Genomic DNA, 18,879 nt, shown 5'->3' with positions numbered 1-18,879 from the left:
GCCCCCCCCCCCCCCCCAACGTTCTCTTTCTATGATGGAATTTTTCATTTGCTGCTGAGACGGAGAAATGGCTTCCCTCTTTTGGGACAGTCTTTTCTTAATTGGTCCTATTCTGGGGGCTTGACTATGGAAGGTGGGAGGAGATGAGCCCTCTTGTACTACTATTTTGTTGGCATGAATTTTAATTTAATATTGGATTCCTGTAAGAGACAGGGCCTTACTCTGAGAGGAAGAGGAGTGTCATCTGGGACACCAAACTCTAGAAGACCGTATTTGTCTTACACTGGGAGGGGTTTTGTTTACTTCTGCCTCAACATGCAACATGCGCTAAGATGGATAAAATGGGATGCCTGTATGATTGTGCTGTCTGCATTGTCCCTGGCAGAGAATCTGGTACAAAGATGGAAAGGAACCCAAGGATATGATAAATCTGAAATGCCACTGGTATTTTCAGGAAGAAAAATACAACCCAAATTTCCAGCCTTTGCAGTTTTGACAGATATGAAGCAAACTTAGGCTAATAACAATGTATCAAGGACTCTGAATTCAATTGCAGTATTCAGTTAAGCATAACATATTTTAGAGATATTAGTAACACAACATGCAAAGAAAGACTTTCATATATCACTTAGCCTGGTAGGACAAGGAAGACATTGGAGAGTTATTTTGAATTTCAACAAAATGGTCAGTAGAAAACTAAGAGCATCTTTACACGTGCTCCAGGGTGTGGGGAGGAGGCACTTAAATTAGAGCAGCTATCAGGAACCACTCTAATTAAAGTGCCCACAGGGTCACATGTATTCAGTGTCCCATACTTCAAAACAGCACTGGGCATGCTTTAACTAAAGCTAGTTGAACGAGCGTTAGTCAAAAGCACCCCCATTACCATTTTGAAGCTCACAGATGCTGAATACACATGATGCAGTCACTACTGGAGTGTGCTTATTAGCACGCTCCAGCAGCCTTGATTAATTGAGTCTGCTCTGATGTGTTAATTAGCATGCATTGAGCAGATGTCCAGCACGTGTATAGGTGCCCTAAGTACCTTGAATTTGCTGCCAAAAAGGTGAGAATGGGGCAGAAAAAGGAAAGGAAAAAAATCAGGAAACATTTCACACAGTTCTCAAAGTAGATACTTCAAAGAAGGCTAATGAATCATGTTTTTGGCACTGCATGAGAACTGGCAAAACATGATTTATACAGGAATTTTATTAGTAGTAGTGGATCCTGAAATGACTGCAATTTAGGCACCTCAGGTAGGAAAGTCCTGCTCTATTATTAAAACTTGGATGTTCCTTTAAAGGCCTAAAAGGGGATAGAATGAAAGGAGAGAGGGAGACTTATTTCCGTGTCAGAGAAACGCTGTGCAACATGCTACTCAAGCGACAATTAGCACCATGCAGCATAGCTAAGGTGGTCAAAGTAATTATTATATTACCCCGCCACCAATGCAAAGGGGAAAAAGAGAAAGAGACAGTGGGAGGGCTCGGTTTACAGGGGAGGAACATAAAACCTTCACTGGCTTTTATGCCATTAAAAATGAGTTTCTTATCAAACATTGCTTAAATTTAACACAACCTGAAGAAAACGTGTTCTTGTGTGCATGGCCTTCACAATGCAGTGCTGTGGGATCTCGGAGAGCTGAGAGGCATACTGAACGCATGCTGAAAACAGAAAGCAGGTTGACATTTCAACCATTATTGATCCCTATGTCCCAAATAGTAGGCAGCCGTCTATGTGAAGTGGTAAATTCCAAACACAAGACAGAATAGCAAGTGGATATCAGGGAAAAAAAATAAAATCAAAGAGCAGAACCCATTCTACCTGGATATTCTGGTTCTCATTTATTTTACAAAGCTAATAAGTGTAAAAGGTTAAAACCCCAGGCTCTGAATGAAATCATGCCTTTGTGTAAGCCTGCAGGGCTTTGGCTGAGTTCACTGTGAGATGTGCACGGAGATTCAAGAGTGAAGATTTCTGACTAGGGAAAGGTCACTGCTGCCTTTCAGTGCTGCTCACAAAATGGCAGCCTTGGCTCAACACTCCCAAATGGCTTCCCATATAATCATCTCTAGGTCTTAAATGGTGTTTTTCATCACTAAATCTCAAATTACTTATCATGGATGTATCTCTGCTTTATATACAGGGAAACCAAGGCCTGGAAAAGTGAAGCAATATTGTAATGGGGACAGATTAAAGGCAAACTACATAATGTTAATTTAAAATATTTGCATTATAAATCTCTTCCAGGAAGATTCCATCTTCTTGTTTTGTGATTATACAGAACCTAGCACAATGGCATCCAGGTCCACGACTGATGCAATGGTAGTGATGAGGAGGATGACAATGGTAGGTAATCATAACTGCAATGCACTGAGTGTCTCAGAGGTGCTGATGACCCTGAATTCTGATTAATTTCTATGGAATTTGGGTTCTCAAAACCTCATGGAATGGCTCAACATTTTGAATCATCAGATCCCAAGGGCTGTATGGAAAATGAAGGCTTTTTTTTAAAGTAAAGCCTAATATTATAAGTGTTTGAACTCTTTTTGCTGGAAATGCCATATTAAATTGCAAACTAAGGGATCTAATTACATGGCAGTCTTCCATCACCCTATCTTTGGGAGACAAACATGTTAAGCATTATTATAAGGAATTGTTAGAATGCAAGTAATTATAACAATGCATAAATGTAGCTGAAGAGCAGTGGCCTTCTCTCAGAAATAGAGCTGAGAGTATTTTAATATGATTACTGGAATTTGCCGAGGAAAAGACTAAAAGGTGTGAAGGCCAGAGAAGTCCATCAAAAGGTTCTAGTAAAAAAAGGGACAATAACCTGATCAAGAGGGTTCTTTCCCTGGGAGAAAAATTAGGGTTAGTGAGCCAGAGGAAGGAAATGTAAACATGTAGCTAATAAACCGTATGTAGCATGCTGAAACAGTTCAGGGAATGAAAGGGAAGATGTTTATCTTCTTCTCAAGGGGCTAGAAGAAAACCAAGAGCATGCTGATAGCATAAGGTTTATTTCTAATGTGGTTAGCACCTCAGAAAGCCTACCACAAATATAAAGAAAAATCATAGCTGTTTCCCTCCCTGATCTGCACAAATTGGCAATAAAAGACAGAGGAAAATGACTCTGAAGGAACATTTCTCTCGTGGGTTTCTTGCTTTCTTGCTTGGCTAGACCTCATTTAAGCTCCAAGGTTCTGCCTCTTGTACTGTAGTGATCCCATATATCACAGATGCATTCTCCTCAGTCAGCTCTGGGCCACAACTTTTTGTTTCTGTGGTCTTTTATTTAGCACCTACATCCTACTTGCTGGACCAATCCACTCAGTTATGTCACTCAAAGTGGCTCCCACAAGACGGCTGTAGCAGAAGCAATGCCAATGGAAGATCCACATGGAAGGACTCAAGGACCCTCAAGGGAGACTTCCTTCCACCAGTGCCTCAATGAAAAACTGGCAAATTCTAATCAATAACCAAGTTGAAACAATGTTGGCAGTGATTGCAGTGCCTTCAAGTCCAGCGTCATAAGCACCTGTAAAGAGACACTTGGATTCTCTACCAAGAAACATCAGGACTGGTTTGATAAGAATGACTGGGACATCCAAAAGCTGATCAACTGCAAGCACAAGACCTTTTGTGCCTCGCAGAATGACATCAACTCCATTCAAAAGAAACTGAGTCTCTAGCAAGCCAAGGCAGAGGTCCAGAGGAGGACCTATGATATGAAGGGGAGAAGATAAAGTGAAGAAGATGAACCATCTCACTGACATCCATGATATGCATGGGTTTTTCAATGCGACCAAAGCAATCTATTATGATCAGGCCCTTTGAGACATAAGGATAAAGAAGACCTGATCAAGGGAAGGGGAACCATTAATGCTCCTTGGATGGAGTACTTTGAAGACGTTCTCAAACAAGACTCTGTTGCTGATGAGAGTGTTCTCAATTCCATCCAGCAACACCCAGTCAGAGACAATCTCAGGATCCCTCTAACCCTTGATGAGGTGAAGAAAGCCATCAAGCAGATGACAAATGACGTGACCCCTGGAGCAGATGGAATCCCTGCTAAAATCTTCAAGCAGTGGGGAAGGGAGATCACATCACAACTCCATGCCCCCATCTTAAGGATTTGGAATGATAAGGAAATCCCAGATGACCTCAGGGATGCCATGATAGTGACAATCTTCAAGAAAGGAGACAAATCCGACTGTGAAAATTACAGAAGGATCGCCTTGCTGTCCACCACAGGAAAGTTCATTGTGAGCACTACCAGGAGTGACTAGAAATAACGGTCACAAGGTGGCATAGGGTAGATTCAGACTAGACATCAGGAGGCGCTACTTCACTGTCAGGGTGGCTAGGATCTGGAACCAACTTCCAAGAGAAGTGGTGCTGGCTCCTAACCTGGGGGTCTTTAAGAGGAGACTAGATGTACACCTTGCTGGGGTCGTTTGACCCCAGTACTTTTTTCTGTCATGGCAGGGGGTCGGACTTGATGATCTGCTCAGGTCCCTTCCGACCCTACTAACTATGAAACTATGAAACTATGAGAACCCTCCTGAACCATCTTGCCAAAGAACTTCTCCCCAAACATCAGTGTGGGTTTAGGGCATCAAGAAGTACAACTGATGTGATCTTCACTGCTTGTCAGCTGCAGGAACATGCTGGGAACACCACAGATATAAACCTCTCTACACAGCCTTTAGTCTCACAAAAGCCTTCAACTCTGTCAACCAGGAAGTGCTGTGGAGGATCCTTCTGAAGCATGGATGCCCACCAAAATTCATCACCATTATCTGCATGCTTCATGATGGTATGTGAATAATGGTTCTAAGTAATAGATCTATTACGGATCCCTTTAAGGTTAAGATAGGAGTTAAGCAAAGCTGCATCATGGCTCCAACACTTTTTTCAATATTCCTTACTGTGATGCTGCATCTGACCACCAACAAGCTTCCAGCTGGAGTGGAGCTAAACTATCAAATGGATGGTAAGCTGTTTCATCTCAGTCAACTCTGAGCCAAGACCCTAACCTCAATCATTGAGCTCTAGTACGCTGATGATGCTGTAGTGCATGCTGTCTCACAACCAGACCTTCAGGCAATCATTGACATCTTTATTGAGGCATACAAGAAAATGGGACTGATGCTTAATATTGAGAAGACTAACATCCTCCATTAACAAGCTCTTAATGAGTAGTTCCCAGATCCAGTAAATCAGATTCATAGTGAGACTGGAGAACATTGACTATTTCCCACGCCTCAGAAACCATCTCTCACAAAAGGCTTCCATCAACTAAGAGATCCAACACTGCCTCAAATGTGCAAGTGCAGCCTTCAGACGCCTGAGGAAACAGGTGTTTGGAGATGGTGATATGATATCCCAAACAAAGTTCATGTGTATCAAGCAGTTGTGATCCCCACTTTACTGTATGGATCTGAGATGTGGACAAAGTATGTGAAATACCTCAAGTCATTGGAGAAGTATCAAAGTTACCTGCAGAAAATTCTTCTAATCTAGTGGGAAAATAGATACACCAACATTAGCATCCTCTCACAAGAAAACACCATGAGCATCGAGGAGATGATCATCCAACATCAACTCGCTGGGCCTGTCAGGTCATCCAGATGTCTGACTCTAGACTCCCAAAGCAAGTCTTATTCTCCCAGCTAAGTCAAGGAGTACGCTCAAGAGGAGAGCAGAGTAAGCGCTATAAGGATGTCCTCAAGGCCAACTTGAAAAATATGCAACATCAATATCAATTTGTGGGAGACTATGACCCAGAATTGCCCCAAATGGAGGAAGTGTCTTCTGCAAGGACCTCGGTACTTTGAAACCTTATAATGACAACAGGAGATGGAAAAGCAGGAGCGGCAGAAACAGTGTATCATAGACTGAAACAAGAATCTGAGGCCACCCACCCTGCACAGAAATGTGTGCCCAAAACACATGTCCTAGTTGAATCATGTGTTTGTGTCTATTGATCCTGGATCAGCCTTGTCAGCCATCTTTGGATCCAAGGATAAGACAATCATGGAAGACAATTATTCTTGACTGTGAGGAATTGCTAAAAAGAAGACTTCCTACTTGTTCATTTACCAAACAATACCTTGCATCTATGTACAATGTCTTTCATCGTATCAGTGTACAGATATGTTGGAGGAAACTACCTATAAAGAAACTGAGGTTACAGAGACCTGTCTTTTAGTGAGTTGTCCAAAATTACCCAGTGAACCAGTGGCAGAGCTGGAAACCACAATCCAGCAATAGTGACTCCTACTTCCCTGTTCCAAGGGCAAAACAACACACCTGCTTTGCTCTTTTTGATGGTATCCACATGACTACTGCGCTTGCCTGTCCATTTTCATGCCACCACTGTGATGACGTCTCTGTTTTTTTACCAGCTGCACTTGCTTTCCCTTTCCCTATCTGTAAAAGCCCTTTTATGGAAGGCAATTTTGTGGTTGAAATCTCATGTTGAAATGTATTCCTCTTTTTCAGCATGCATTCAAGATGAGTTTTTTGGTGGCTCCATTTTTAACCCACATGCTGACGCATCTGACGCTGCTTTGCTTTTTAAATGAGTGGCACTGAACCATGTAAAGTTTGAATTAATTTTTTGATAAATTGTGAAAAAATCTATGAATAAAAAGGATAATAATTGGATATGAAAGCGGTAATAGCTGTCATAGAAAAGAACGTATCAAATCCATGTGCTGCATTTCATCCTGTCACAGGCACTTATGAAAGATGTAATAGAAATTGTTTCAAAGAATTCGCAAAAATACAAGGCAGCTTGGATAAGCTGTATTTTAGCAAATGTGTTTGCGCTAAGGGTACCTTCTGTTGAACAGTTCTGCCCACAAGCTGTCTGTAGAATATAGAACATCTCTCGAGCATGCTTGCCACCTTGAAGCAGGGCAGTCGGAAGCAGAAAAAAAAGAACAGAATGCAGAAAAAAAGGTGAAGAAAAGAGAGAAATGAGGGACAGCAAGTCTAAGTACCATAAATACATTAAGAAATGAGATTAGCAAAGTATGACAATAGAATTTAAATGACAGACAACATTAAGATTGCAGTAAATAACATACTATGAAAAAAAAAAACCATTCAGCCATACAGCGCTTTCTTTTCAGCTTAGCTAGAGTCATAACAAAAGCATGGGTATTGTTATAAGTATTATTATATTAAAATAGGCATTTTCATTTCAGCATTACAAAGATGTTCTTAATTTGGGTGATAATTCATTGTTAGTTCTCTTGGGGTCAAAACCACACTTCTTCCCTTGCCTTTTGTTCATGGCACTGCCTACAAACTTACCAACTATATCAAACCACAAAGGGATGTTAGAAGGTTGCACAGAAACCACTCCCACAATTTCAGTTACTTTATCGCTTTCCATGACAGTGAAGTTGTAGAAGGGCTCATCAAAGGTCAGTGGTACAGGAGAGGGGGCCGGTTTCTTAATCCATTCAATATGCAGGCGTGCAGTTGCTGACTTTTGGGGTCGTCCATTGTCCACTGCTTTTATCTGTTATGCATAGAGAAAATATATGTGGCATTAAGCATATTGCTCTGTCAGTGAGTCTCATGAATACTTCTGCTAGCTGAGCTGAGCTGGTTGGATAATGGTCTTTTTTTTCTATGGAAACTTTCCACAAAATCCTTTCATCAACATCTTTTATGATATTTTGACTTTTCAGGTGTCAGATCAAGAAAAAAAAATTCTGATTAAAAATTGTTCCTTGGTGTCTCATGGGGAGTCGTAATTCAGGTGCTGCCAACTCCTCTATGGACTAGCTCCCTTGTCAGGCATTTTCCAGGATGCAATGCAGTCTCTTCTCATTGCAACAGGTAACTGTTGCATGATGGAAGTCATGAACTGCGACATCAAGGGAGATGTTATTTGTCTGCAGACTCCTGCAGATCTCCTCCTCTGGAGGAGAATGGGGGCGTACTATAACAAACCAAACTATAACATATTGAGGCACTATGGCAGCATATCTGAATTGAAATATTTCCCTGAATGCAGCAGAAATGAAACAAGAGACTACCTCCTACACAGTTCCAAGACCCATTCTAGTCAGCTCTTAGCTCCACAACTCTCTTCATTTTTTTTGAGGGCCATGCTTCCCAATAATTCTCTGACGGTGTCCTTATATCATCTACTCCACTTAGTGGAAGTTTCTCCAGCTGCTCGTTCTGTCTTTCCTTCACTTCCTTTTCTTTCACTAGCACACAAGCCTTCACAAAACAGTAAGTATGGAATCTCCTCTACCCACATATGCTTTGTATATATTTTTGTTTTGAGTTACGATATGGCCCTGTGTTGGGGTGTGGATCATTGTTGTTTCACCTATTTTGTCCAATAAAGACATAGAAAACATTGAAACCAAAGAAGAAAATAATAATCATTTTGAGAAATGAGGGGAAATAATCCAAAAGACAGTTACTGGAATGACTCTCTGTTCTACTTCTCTCTTCTCAACAATGTTTGCACAATTTCCCTCAATTAAGTGTTAATACTCATGGGAGTTAATATTGGCTAATACTATTAATACTGGCTGAGAATCTGGACACTACATTTCTGATGTGTACAATGCTGCGTATGATTCTTGCCCAAAATGGTTTAGAAACTAACAGCAGGATGAATACCAACGAAGAGCTGAGGAAAGAAAGGGTGGCACGTGGGTTTCCAAAGTAAGTTCATATGGGGGCTTTGGTTAATGATGCTAATATTGTCAAAGTTCAATGAGTTGTCTTCCATAAACTGTAGAAGATGTTTATACATATATATATGATGTTCATGTCAGTAAATACCATTATTGTGATTGTAAAAGGCTGGCTCTATTTCCTTGGAATACCTTTTACTGTTTTCTTGCTGGAAAATAGGTTATCCTCCACTTATAGGGGATGCCATAGGTTAAAGTATTATGCATAAAAGTGCTAAATGAAATTTGATGGCTGACGTAGGGGGCTGTCAGAGCGTCTGACTTTATTCAACTAAGCCCAAATGGAAGTTGCTGGGTTATCTGAATCTAAAAACAAAACTGAGGAAGCTTGATACCATTCTTGGACTTAAGAGAGGTGGGCCTTTGGAAGAAGTAGTCTATAGTGTGGGCTGAGCAGTTCAGAAGTCAGAACTGACAGAAGCACATAAAATTGAGCTTAGCTTTATGTTATAACACTTTACTGTCAATAAAGCTGAATCTAAGGAAATGAGATCTAGGTCTACTCAGTTAGAGACATGAAATGCCTCTGCTTACAGTACTGCTTACCCTGACTCCTGCATCACTCATAGAATCATAGAAAATTAGGGTGGGAAGGGACCTCAGGACTTCATCTAGTCCTGCTCAAAGTAGGCCTAGTCCCAGCTATATCATCCCAGCCAAGGCTTTGTCTAGCCAAGTCTCCAAGGATGAAGATTCCACAATCTCTCTGCGTAACCTGTTTCAATGCTTTCTACCCTCCTCGTGAGGAAGTTTTTCCTAATATCTAACCTAACCTTCTCTTGCTGAAACTTGACACCATTGCTCCCTGTTCTGTCGTCTGCCACCAGTAAGAACAGTCCAGCTCCATCCTCTTTGGAACCGCCCTTGAGGTAGTTCAAGGCCGCTATTAAATCTCCTCTCGGTTTTCTTTTGTCCAGACTAAATAAGCCCAGTTCCCTCAGGCTCTCCTAACCATTTCTGTTGCCCTCTGCTGGATTCTCTCCAATTTGTCCACATCCTTTCATGAAGATGTTAAACAAGGAGGCATAAAACATTGATCCTTGTGTCACTAGACACTTGTACCAACACTTCAGTGTTCATCCCTCTCCTTTGTTTAGAGATCTGCCATCAATAGTTTTCAACCACCTTAGAGTACTCCAGAACATACCACTCATTTCAATTCTTGACCTACTGTATTATAAAAAGTGACTTACATCTATGTAAATTATTCATCTTCCATTACAAGAATAAACTCTATAAGAATAAGGACCTATGCCAGAAGCTCTTCCATACAAGGGGAGACTGTATCCTTTTAGCTATACCAGTATAGTTAAACCAATACAACATTTGTGTGTAGACAAATTCTCATTTTTATCACGTGCATTATAAAGACATAACTAACGCTTTGAAGACTAACTCTTGGAACAGCCTTAAGAATAATTCACTAAGGACATTTATACATACATTTTCATGCTTCAACACGCTGGTGATCCAGCATGTTGGAGCAGACTCAATTAACTGAGTCTGCTCCATATGTGAGCTGATGCGCACTGCGCTGCATCATGTGCAGTTGTATATGTCGCAAAACATGCATGTGTGCAGAAAATGGCAGCAGCGCACTTTTGAACTAAAACACCTTTGATGTGTTTTAGTTCAAAAGCACACCACTGCCATTTTCTCGGCGCTGATGCGCATTTCACCACTTACGCAACTGCATGTACTGCAGCGCCTGGTGCTGCAGCACAAGCATATTTACCAATGCCCTAAGTGCTATAGCATGAAAGTGTTTCAAGTTGCAAACTCATTTGCTTGCTAGTTATGCATGAAGAGTTCTTAATACATTCAGTTCTTATATATGACTCATAAGCTAGGCAAAACTGTGTAATATTACTTGTACTAGTTTAAAATAAGAAATCTATTCTTGAAATGTTGTGAGCTCCGGATGGTGAAAGAATTCTTACTGTTAAGATGTCGTAACTCCCTGCTGTGAACTGCTTTCTGGAGGAAACAGTTCCAGTTTTAGGATCAATAAAAAATTTCCCATCATCATTTCCATCCATGATGCTGTAGGAGATTTCTGCATTTGGGCCTTCATCCTTGTCAAATGCAAATGCTCTGTAGATAGGTTCCCCTCTTTTCTTACGGTCCCTCTCTGGCAACTTGATTTGATAGACTTTCTCTGGAAACTGTGGCTTGTTATCATTTTCATCCAGAACTTGAACGACCACCCAGACAGTAGATTGCTTGGGGGAGATGCCGCCATCTGTGACGGTAACCTGGATAATGATAAGACAAAGATAACTATTATTCGGTATAAATCTAAAGGAATGTTGTAAGTGGGTGGAATGATTTGGAAGACAGGGGGAAGGAAAGACCACTTCACTGGCAGTCTGCAAATTTTTCACTTTAATAAATAATCTTTACAATAAGGAATCAAAGAAATGCAACCAAGTGAATAAAAATAGTCAGGGGAGGGGAAAAAAAGTCCAGCTGGGGGTTCAAACTTAGGGCTTTGACCCTAAGTAGGTACAGAAGGTATGGGCCTATTGCCCAAACCACAATCCCCTGATATTCTCTAAAGCAGCCCTTGGTCAGTTATGCCAACTGGAAAGGAAGCTGAATTGGAATTGACCCCATGCTCACAAGGGGATTATGAAGGGCTCCAGCATGATTGCAAACATTTTTCAGAAGTTTTCTAAGCGGTACACAGAAGATGAGAGGTGAGTTTTTTATAGCATTTATGACAAATTTAATACGTTTCTTCTTGAATTCTGAAAGGACTGCTGTCATTTTTTCATTCATAACCTACACTTTGACAGCTCATTAATCCTAAACCTGCTTTTTATGGCTGTAATGGGCACAGAGATGCATATATCACTATAACAAAACCAGAAACATACTTAGTAAAAAATTCTGCTGCACTGGATGCACTGTATAGCAAACTGACAGGAATAAGAAGTATAGTCTGAGGGGGAAATGTTAATTAGTAATTTAGCAAAGACTTAAAACAGAATTACTAATAATTTTAGTATGAAATATTTTGAAAATAAAATGATCCAAGATCAACAAGAATTCAAGAGATTCAAGAATACTCCTTTAAAAAATATTCAATCAATGTTTTCCAAGATCCCACTCTCCCTGCTCCCACTCCCAGCCCTGTCTTCAACTGCGATTTTAAAAAGGAGAGAAACAAGGCAGAAAGCTACTCCTGTTTGCATGAAAGAAGTTTGGATTTCACTTTCAACTAAATCTGCTAATATGCCAATTCCCACAGCAGCAATTTTTGATGATGGTAAGCCAAGATATTACACACATTTATCTGGCTGTGCTGACCATTGCATGTGGATTCCTTTGCTGGTTAACTGTTCTCTGCTTTTTTTTGTTTTTCCTTCTTAAATCCCTCTCCTCCTACAACTAAACATATCATCCCACCTCCCAAATCCAGAGACAAGGCAAAATTCTTCTACAAATCCTATCCCCTGCCTTTGTTCATGTCTTTCAATCAGGAACCTAGACTTAGAGCCACCCTAATGTGGCCACCTTAATAGCGCCACCCTAACAGAGTGGCCACCCTAACACAGCCACTGACACCAGAGGAAGGACCACAGCATCATCTAGGAGAAAGGCAAGTGATTTCTTCCTTCCTTGTTTGTAACCACCTTTAAAAACAGAAACTGTAAAAAATGCTGGACTGACTGTCTTGGAGGCTCAAACCCTCCACTTACAGACAAAAACTGGCATGGCAGCACATAGCAGCAACATAAGATTCCCTAGATCATCCCGTCACTCATTTGGAGAGAAAGAGTGACAGCGTATCATCAACCTCGGGCCTCTCTTGTTGAAGACTGTCAACATGGCTGCCAATTATTACCCACTGGGATCGGGGTCTCATGATGTGGGCACACGTCTGCTGGGAACTGGACTGAGACCATCAGTGTATTTCTCACAAGACTCCGAACTTCCATCTGTCAGTCACAAACAACCGGAGATGCTGGCAAGCAACAGGTGGAAAACCCACAGCTCATTACCAATGTCCTCAGCCATCCAGTTCCCCATCACTGCTCTTTTCAAAACAGAACTTACATTTTTAAAAGGCTTTGAGAACAGTTGCTGATTTGCCTCTCTCACCTTGTGAAATGAGCACCTCTGGAAATAGCAGCGTCTTAATACATTTGGGAGCGCTTGATAAATTGTAAGCAACAACAACGCAATAAAAACGCTCTTGGTCTATCTCTAATATAAAATAAAATAAATAAGATTTTTCCAAAGTTAAGGATGATCCCATCTATTTCTCTTCTGTTGCAACAGAGCTTGGCGGGTAGTTTATGAGCACACAAGGTAACAAAGAAATCCGATTCCAGTATTTCTGCTGATATGACAGATAAATTAATCAATATTGTTGGCAGTACAGCGAGGATATAGCACACCAAAAAGAAGAGGATGTGTTCATTTCAATGTAAATCAAAATGCAATGAAATGCTGTTTATATTTTCTACTGTGCTCTTATTATGGAGAAGATAACAGAGCAAGAAGTAAAATACTAATGTTTGCTGAATAGAATATGACATGCTTACTATGGGAAAACATTTTCTTTCAAGCTACCAGCAGAATATTGCAAAGGAAGGAGCACACACATACAGAGACACTGCTAAGAACTACTCCAGGGCAGGAGTCAGGAAATTTTTCCGCCGGTGGTGTAGAGCACAGGGATAGTTCTTCCCCCACTAAAGCCCACGCACCCAGCTGCGGACACAGCCCCGCTGCTGCCAAAGCCATGGCTCTCTGGGCCAGATTCAGTATAAAAACATAGGAAGGGCTGATAGCCTAGGTGATTAAGGTTACCCAATACTTCCTATTACGAAATCCTAACCTTGCCAAACTTCAGATGCTTAAGATGAATTTTCCACGATGAGTACCTTTCCAAAGTTCAAATTACATGGAAAATTTTCGTCCAAATTTTTCAATGCTTTGCACAAAAAAAGGAAAAAAAAGATCAAATTAGAAACAGTGCACCAGAGTAATAAAAATGATTAGTGGCCTAATGAGGAAATGCTGAAAGAACCAGGATTAGTTTGGAGGAGAGAAGGCTAAGGAAGGGATTTGATTCCAGTTGTCAAATACCTGAAGGGTGGTTATACGGAGCATAAATACATTTAAAAGGGGCTTTTTATTATTATTTCATAACCAACTCTATTCTGCCAATGGAAGCCAACAGAACAATACTGGTTCAAAAGCATGCTCAAAAATCTAACCTTTAATATATAGTACACACCACCTCCCACATATACACAGATAAGAAAATCATGGACTGTTATCCTGATCTATTACTTATTCATAGTAGATAAAAATATATTAGTTTATTTTGTAAAACCAGTTTGCTTAAACATCCATTTGATGACAGATGTATTAAAAAATGAAAATATTTGTTAACAGAAATTTAAAATTATAATTGTTATAACTCAAGTTAATTAGGTAAAAAAACAACATTAAAAGTAGCCAATAACCAACAGTTTTTTTGAAATCCTGAAGTCAGGAAATTCTGCTCTGCTAAAACTTGATACCCCCAGGAGGAGAAAACTTTACATAATATTTAAGCTTTCTCTTGGTGACATTCAAAGCTTTTCAAATTGACAGGCTCCAGCTTCACATGAAAAGCTTTGTGTGCCAGAGGAAGCTGAAGAGTTAGTTAAGGCTTTATCTCACAGGCATGGAATTAAAAAAATATATATCTGCACACCAGAGAACTGATTATTCTACTGGTTCAGCAATTCCATTCCCTGCTTAGCTAAAAAGCTACACACCATCAGCCTGTCTCTAGCCATGGATTTTTAGATTTCACATTTAAACAGGTTAAAGCAGATATGGGGGGAAAAAACAACAAAAACACCTAAAGAAATTCCCCCACACATACAAGAAAGGAAGGAAGAAAAGAAGACCACAAGAAAAAACAAAACAAAAAAACCCATCTGCTACTATATAATTGCTCAAGCAAAGTCAGCATGGTAAATACTAAGAAGTGAGATAAAACAACGGTCACATTCAAGAAAACACAAGGTTCTAAATGCTAGCCTATTTCCACCACCACATCAACTACTGAGAGCACGTCGATGCTGTGTCTTAACCCAGGACCACAGCTAAGAGTGAGCTCTGGGTGTGCCAAATCTGAACAAAAGCAGGGCAGATGACTCAGAGTAGGTGAGGTTCTTTGTGGCCATTTGTACACGTGGGGCATACACATACTTTTTAATTCTCAGACGTGCAGGAGATCCGCCACCGCGGAGCAGATTTGTTTTATCAAGTCTGCTCTGGACAGGACCTGATACGCACTGCACTGCACTGCTTGCAGTTGTATAAGTGGCGAAATGCACTGAGAAAATGGTGGTGGTGTGCTTTCAGATGAAAACACATCAAATGTTCAGTGCATTCTCAGCGCCAACACACATTTTGCCGTATATCAGGTGCATCAGCTCATGTGCTGGATCTCCGGCACACTGGAGCAGACAAATGTATGTGTATAACTGCCCTTTGTGCCCTACTCATTATGCTACTTGAAAGAAGTTGGGTAGCTCCACCACTATCATCTTGCTGTATGACTTTTTGAAGTCTAAAAAAATCATGGGCTCAAGTGGAGTGTATGTGCTTCTAAGAAAGGACCTGCATTACAGTAGAGCTTAAATCACAGATGTGTAAGGACTCTGTATGAGTTGTGTGGCTTCTAAACAGAGTGGAATAGGATTACATTTAGTGACTGAGATGCCTGATGGCTGCCTAAGTGTCACTTAGCTGTCAGAGAAGTGGAAGAGTATTAGGGCTTCAGATTTGAAAGCAGGAAGTGTTACAAAAAGTAGGTTTTGAATGTCGAAATCAAATACTTTCAGAAATAATAATGTGTTACAATTTATGAACTTCACTGAGAAATCATGACATTGGCTAAATTGTTACAGTGGTTTTTCATTTATAACAATACCCAGAATTCTGAGCAGCTATACATCAACAAAGTCCAACTGCTCTTCTGAATAAAAGGAGGAAAGACAAGATTACTGTGCATTTCCTTAGAAAGAGCATGTCTGAATAGTTCAGAGACCTTAGCTAAAGAATTACTGCAAAATATGTCACAGAAAAAAATAGAAATTACTGATACCAAAACGCAAGTGCAGTGGTTCAGAGATATAAGAAATGTTTATAAAATCTTGAACCTAGCATTCAGTCAGCAATTAGATATTTTACTTTTTTATCTCTTATTTGGCAACTGTAAAACAGAAATAAGATGGGCTCGCTAATGCAATTTAGTTCTGTTCTGCAAAATGCAAACTATTCAGGGCATTTTATAGGGAAGATTACCAGCAAAGCGACTCATGCCCCTTTGTTTCCCATCTGAAATCTGTTAGTCTCAATACTCTTATGTTTTCAGTCACAAAGATTAATACACTCACTAGGGCCAACACTTAGAAATAAGTAATTTACAGTTCATTTTAACTACAGATTATTACTGACACAAACACTCTAGGTAGCTGATTAGAAAAGCCACTGGTTTCAGGCCACATCCAAGTTGGGAAATGGTGTTCAATGATATGTTTTACAATTTGAAAATTGACGATGAAACTGTCAGGTAACTTAACTGCATATATTCCTAAACAGAAATTTCCCTAAAAAAATATTAGGAAGAAAAGTTATTCATTTGAAATTAAGTATCTGTAACCCACATATTACCCCTAAAGCATCTGTAATCCAAATATTATACCTTGGAAAGCCTTGAAGCCTTCAAGTCAAGACCGGATCCCTTTCTGGAGCATATGGTTTGGTCAAACACAAGTTGCTGTGCTCAATACAGTGCACAATAGCTGGGTGAAACTCTATGGCCTGTATAATATAGAAGGTCACTGCACATGATCTATAGGCTACTTCTAACTTTAAAATGCATCAGTTTATGAAACTGTAATAAACAGAAGTGATAGAAGCAAGTTTGTCTTTATTGCTCGATTTGCTAAGAAAGCAAAAAATTAAATGGTATAAAAAGTAAAATGCAGATTAAACTTAAATGTGAAAACCTAGGTTAGTATTAATGTTAGTTTTAATAATTTATCAGCAGTAATACAGGCAGGGAATTTTATTGCTTTATATAGTATATAAGTATTTTATGTATAATATTGTAAACATATATTTTAATGGCGTCTCTTTAAAAGGAAAATATAGTCCCCCATGGATGCTCGTTCAGTGGGCAATGCACTTGGAGATACTAACTTGTTAAGTTGCATTTACAGGATTCTGGAATGGATCAATATAAAGCTTCACAGAAACAGATATACTCCATTAAGTTCTCATGAAAGCAGAGCAGCCTGTAAGCTAACAGTTAAGAAAAAAATCCTATTGACATTATCACTTTTCCTTTCTTTGGACTAGCTAGTAGTAAAAATTGTACTCACAGGAGCACGACACTTATTTACTTGTAGACAAAGTGTGGATGAATACTGCACTTATTTGAATCCAAGATGAGATTTTATTTCCCCATTCAACATGGGGGAGAAAGCCCCTCATCTTGGATTCAAGTACAAGGTGGCGGGTGGCTCCTGCAGGCCCAGCCCCAACCTAAGCTCAAGGTTGGTGCTGCTGCCATAGCCATTGCCCTGCACCCCTGCTGCCTCTATCCAACACACTGTACCCTGCACTGCCTCTGCCACCCCCCTGCCTCCACTCCCCCCAAATCCTGCTCCCTGCTGCCTCTGTTCTCCCCACCACCTTTACTCCCACCAAAATCATGCACTGCTGCATCTTACCCCCACACTTCCTGCCACTGCCCCCCTCAGCAGCAGCAGTGCTGACGCCAGCAGCTTTGGCTCCTGCCCTGAGCCAGTGCCAGGGCCACCACTACCACAATACTCTTGTTGGGTTGGACAGGGGTCACAGTGACCATGTGCTCTTTGCTCTGGGTTGGAGCCAAAACTGGAGCAGGGTAATCAGCAGCAGAGGCAAGGCAGGCAACAGGGTGGGTCAAGCAGAGGCTAGTGGTGGGGGGAGCAAATGCCAGAAGGCACAGGCACTATGTGGGTGCACTGTGGAGGTGCAAAGGGAGCAAGTGGCAAGGAGGCAGACACGGAGAGGTGGGGGTGCAGGCAACAGGGTGGACAAGCAATGGGGGAGGCAGGCAGCAGTGGGCAAAGTATGGGGGAACAAGTGATAGGGGTCAAGTTGCTTGACTCCCCCATTGCCTTTCCCCACACCACATGACCCCTGCCACTGTTTTCCATGCTGCAGGAGTGGGAGGCAGGGACAATATTTAGATGACCCTCCAATAGTTGGATTTTATCCAGGAAAATGTATTATGTATATGGAATGTGTAAAGGAATCAAATGGAGATATCCTCTTTTTTACTGCAGAGCTGTGGCTTGCAGAGACTATGGATCCTGTGGTATGGTATAATATGTTAATCTTGACAGACTATTCTGTTTGAGAAGGAATACCAGGATCTGTAGACTGTACAGGCTGTGCCTCCTTATTACAGACAAGGGAGTTTGTTGGCTACATTGTGAAATGTGATTGGTGTTGCTGTTCACTGCTAGTAAACAGTCCACAAAATATGATTGCTTTATACTTTAGGGTTTAAACATTTATGAAGCAGTTAGTGACAGTGGCATCCATCTCAGTCATTAACTGTGCACAGAGGTAACTTTAAGCTGTTTTCAGTGGGGAAGGCAGGGCTTGCCACTAGGCTCTAAATAGAGGTCTCATTTGAAGTGATCCTGATTGATCAAAATGAAATGAGTCAAAACCTGGGTCAAGAGAAGAGGAGCACAATCCTTTGTACACACAGTCCTTCAAAACTGCATGGCTGGTCAGTGGCCAGGGACAGCACATGGACCGATATACTCATTGCTGAAATGACTGCCAATTAACTTGAATGAACGGGTCTTGTTATATGTTGCACTCTTAGCTGCTCAAAAGTTGATCAGTGTTCATGCTAGCTCAAATTTTTTAGCAGTCGCACCTTAAGGCTAAAAACCTTCTCTGCCTGTCCCCCACTTTCATAGCTGTGACTTACCATTCAAGGGCTGGAGAGCAGGAGCCTAACCAGGAGCTATAGCTGTGAGTTGCTGCTACAGGGCTGGTGAGCTGGGACAGGCTCCTATCCCTGCTCCAGGTGGGGGTGGGGAGGGGTTGCTGG

At 40.9% G+C, this 18,879-nt stretch overlaps 1 protein-coding gene across 5 annotated transcripts in view; it reads right to left on the bottom strand.

Moving 5' to 3' along the window:
* FAT3 (FAT atypical cadherin 3) overlaps positions 1-18,879 on the bottom strand; it is a 745,318-nt gene that overhangs the window by 207,994 nt on the left and 518,445 nt on the right. For all 5 annotated transcript variants that reach the window (XM_019524814.1, XM_019524817.1, XM_019524818.1 and 2 more), the window contains exons 5-6: positions 10,682-10,996; positions 7,330-7,540 (exon numbers count right to left, since the gene is read on the bottom strand). In XM_019524814.1, the coding sequence (XP_019380359.1) occupies positions 7,330-7,540; positions 10,682-10,996 (526 nt within the window). The remainder of the gene's footprint in view (positions 1-7,329; positions 7,541-10,681; positions 10,997-18,879) is intronic.

This window comes from Gavialis gangeticus, unplaced genomic scaffold (assembly GCF_001723915.1).
Source record: "Gavialis gangeticus isolate Ggan-Ray unplaced genomic scaffold, GavGan_comp1, whole genome shotgun sequence".
In the NCBI taxonomy this organism is placed as follows: Eukaryota; Metazoa; Chordata; order Crocodylia; family Gavialidae; genus Gavialis; species Gavialis gangeticus.
This window is presented reverse-complemented; position numbering and strand designations above follow the sequence as displayed.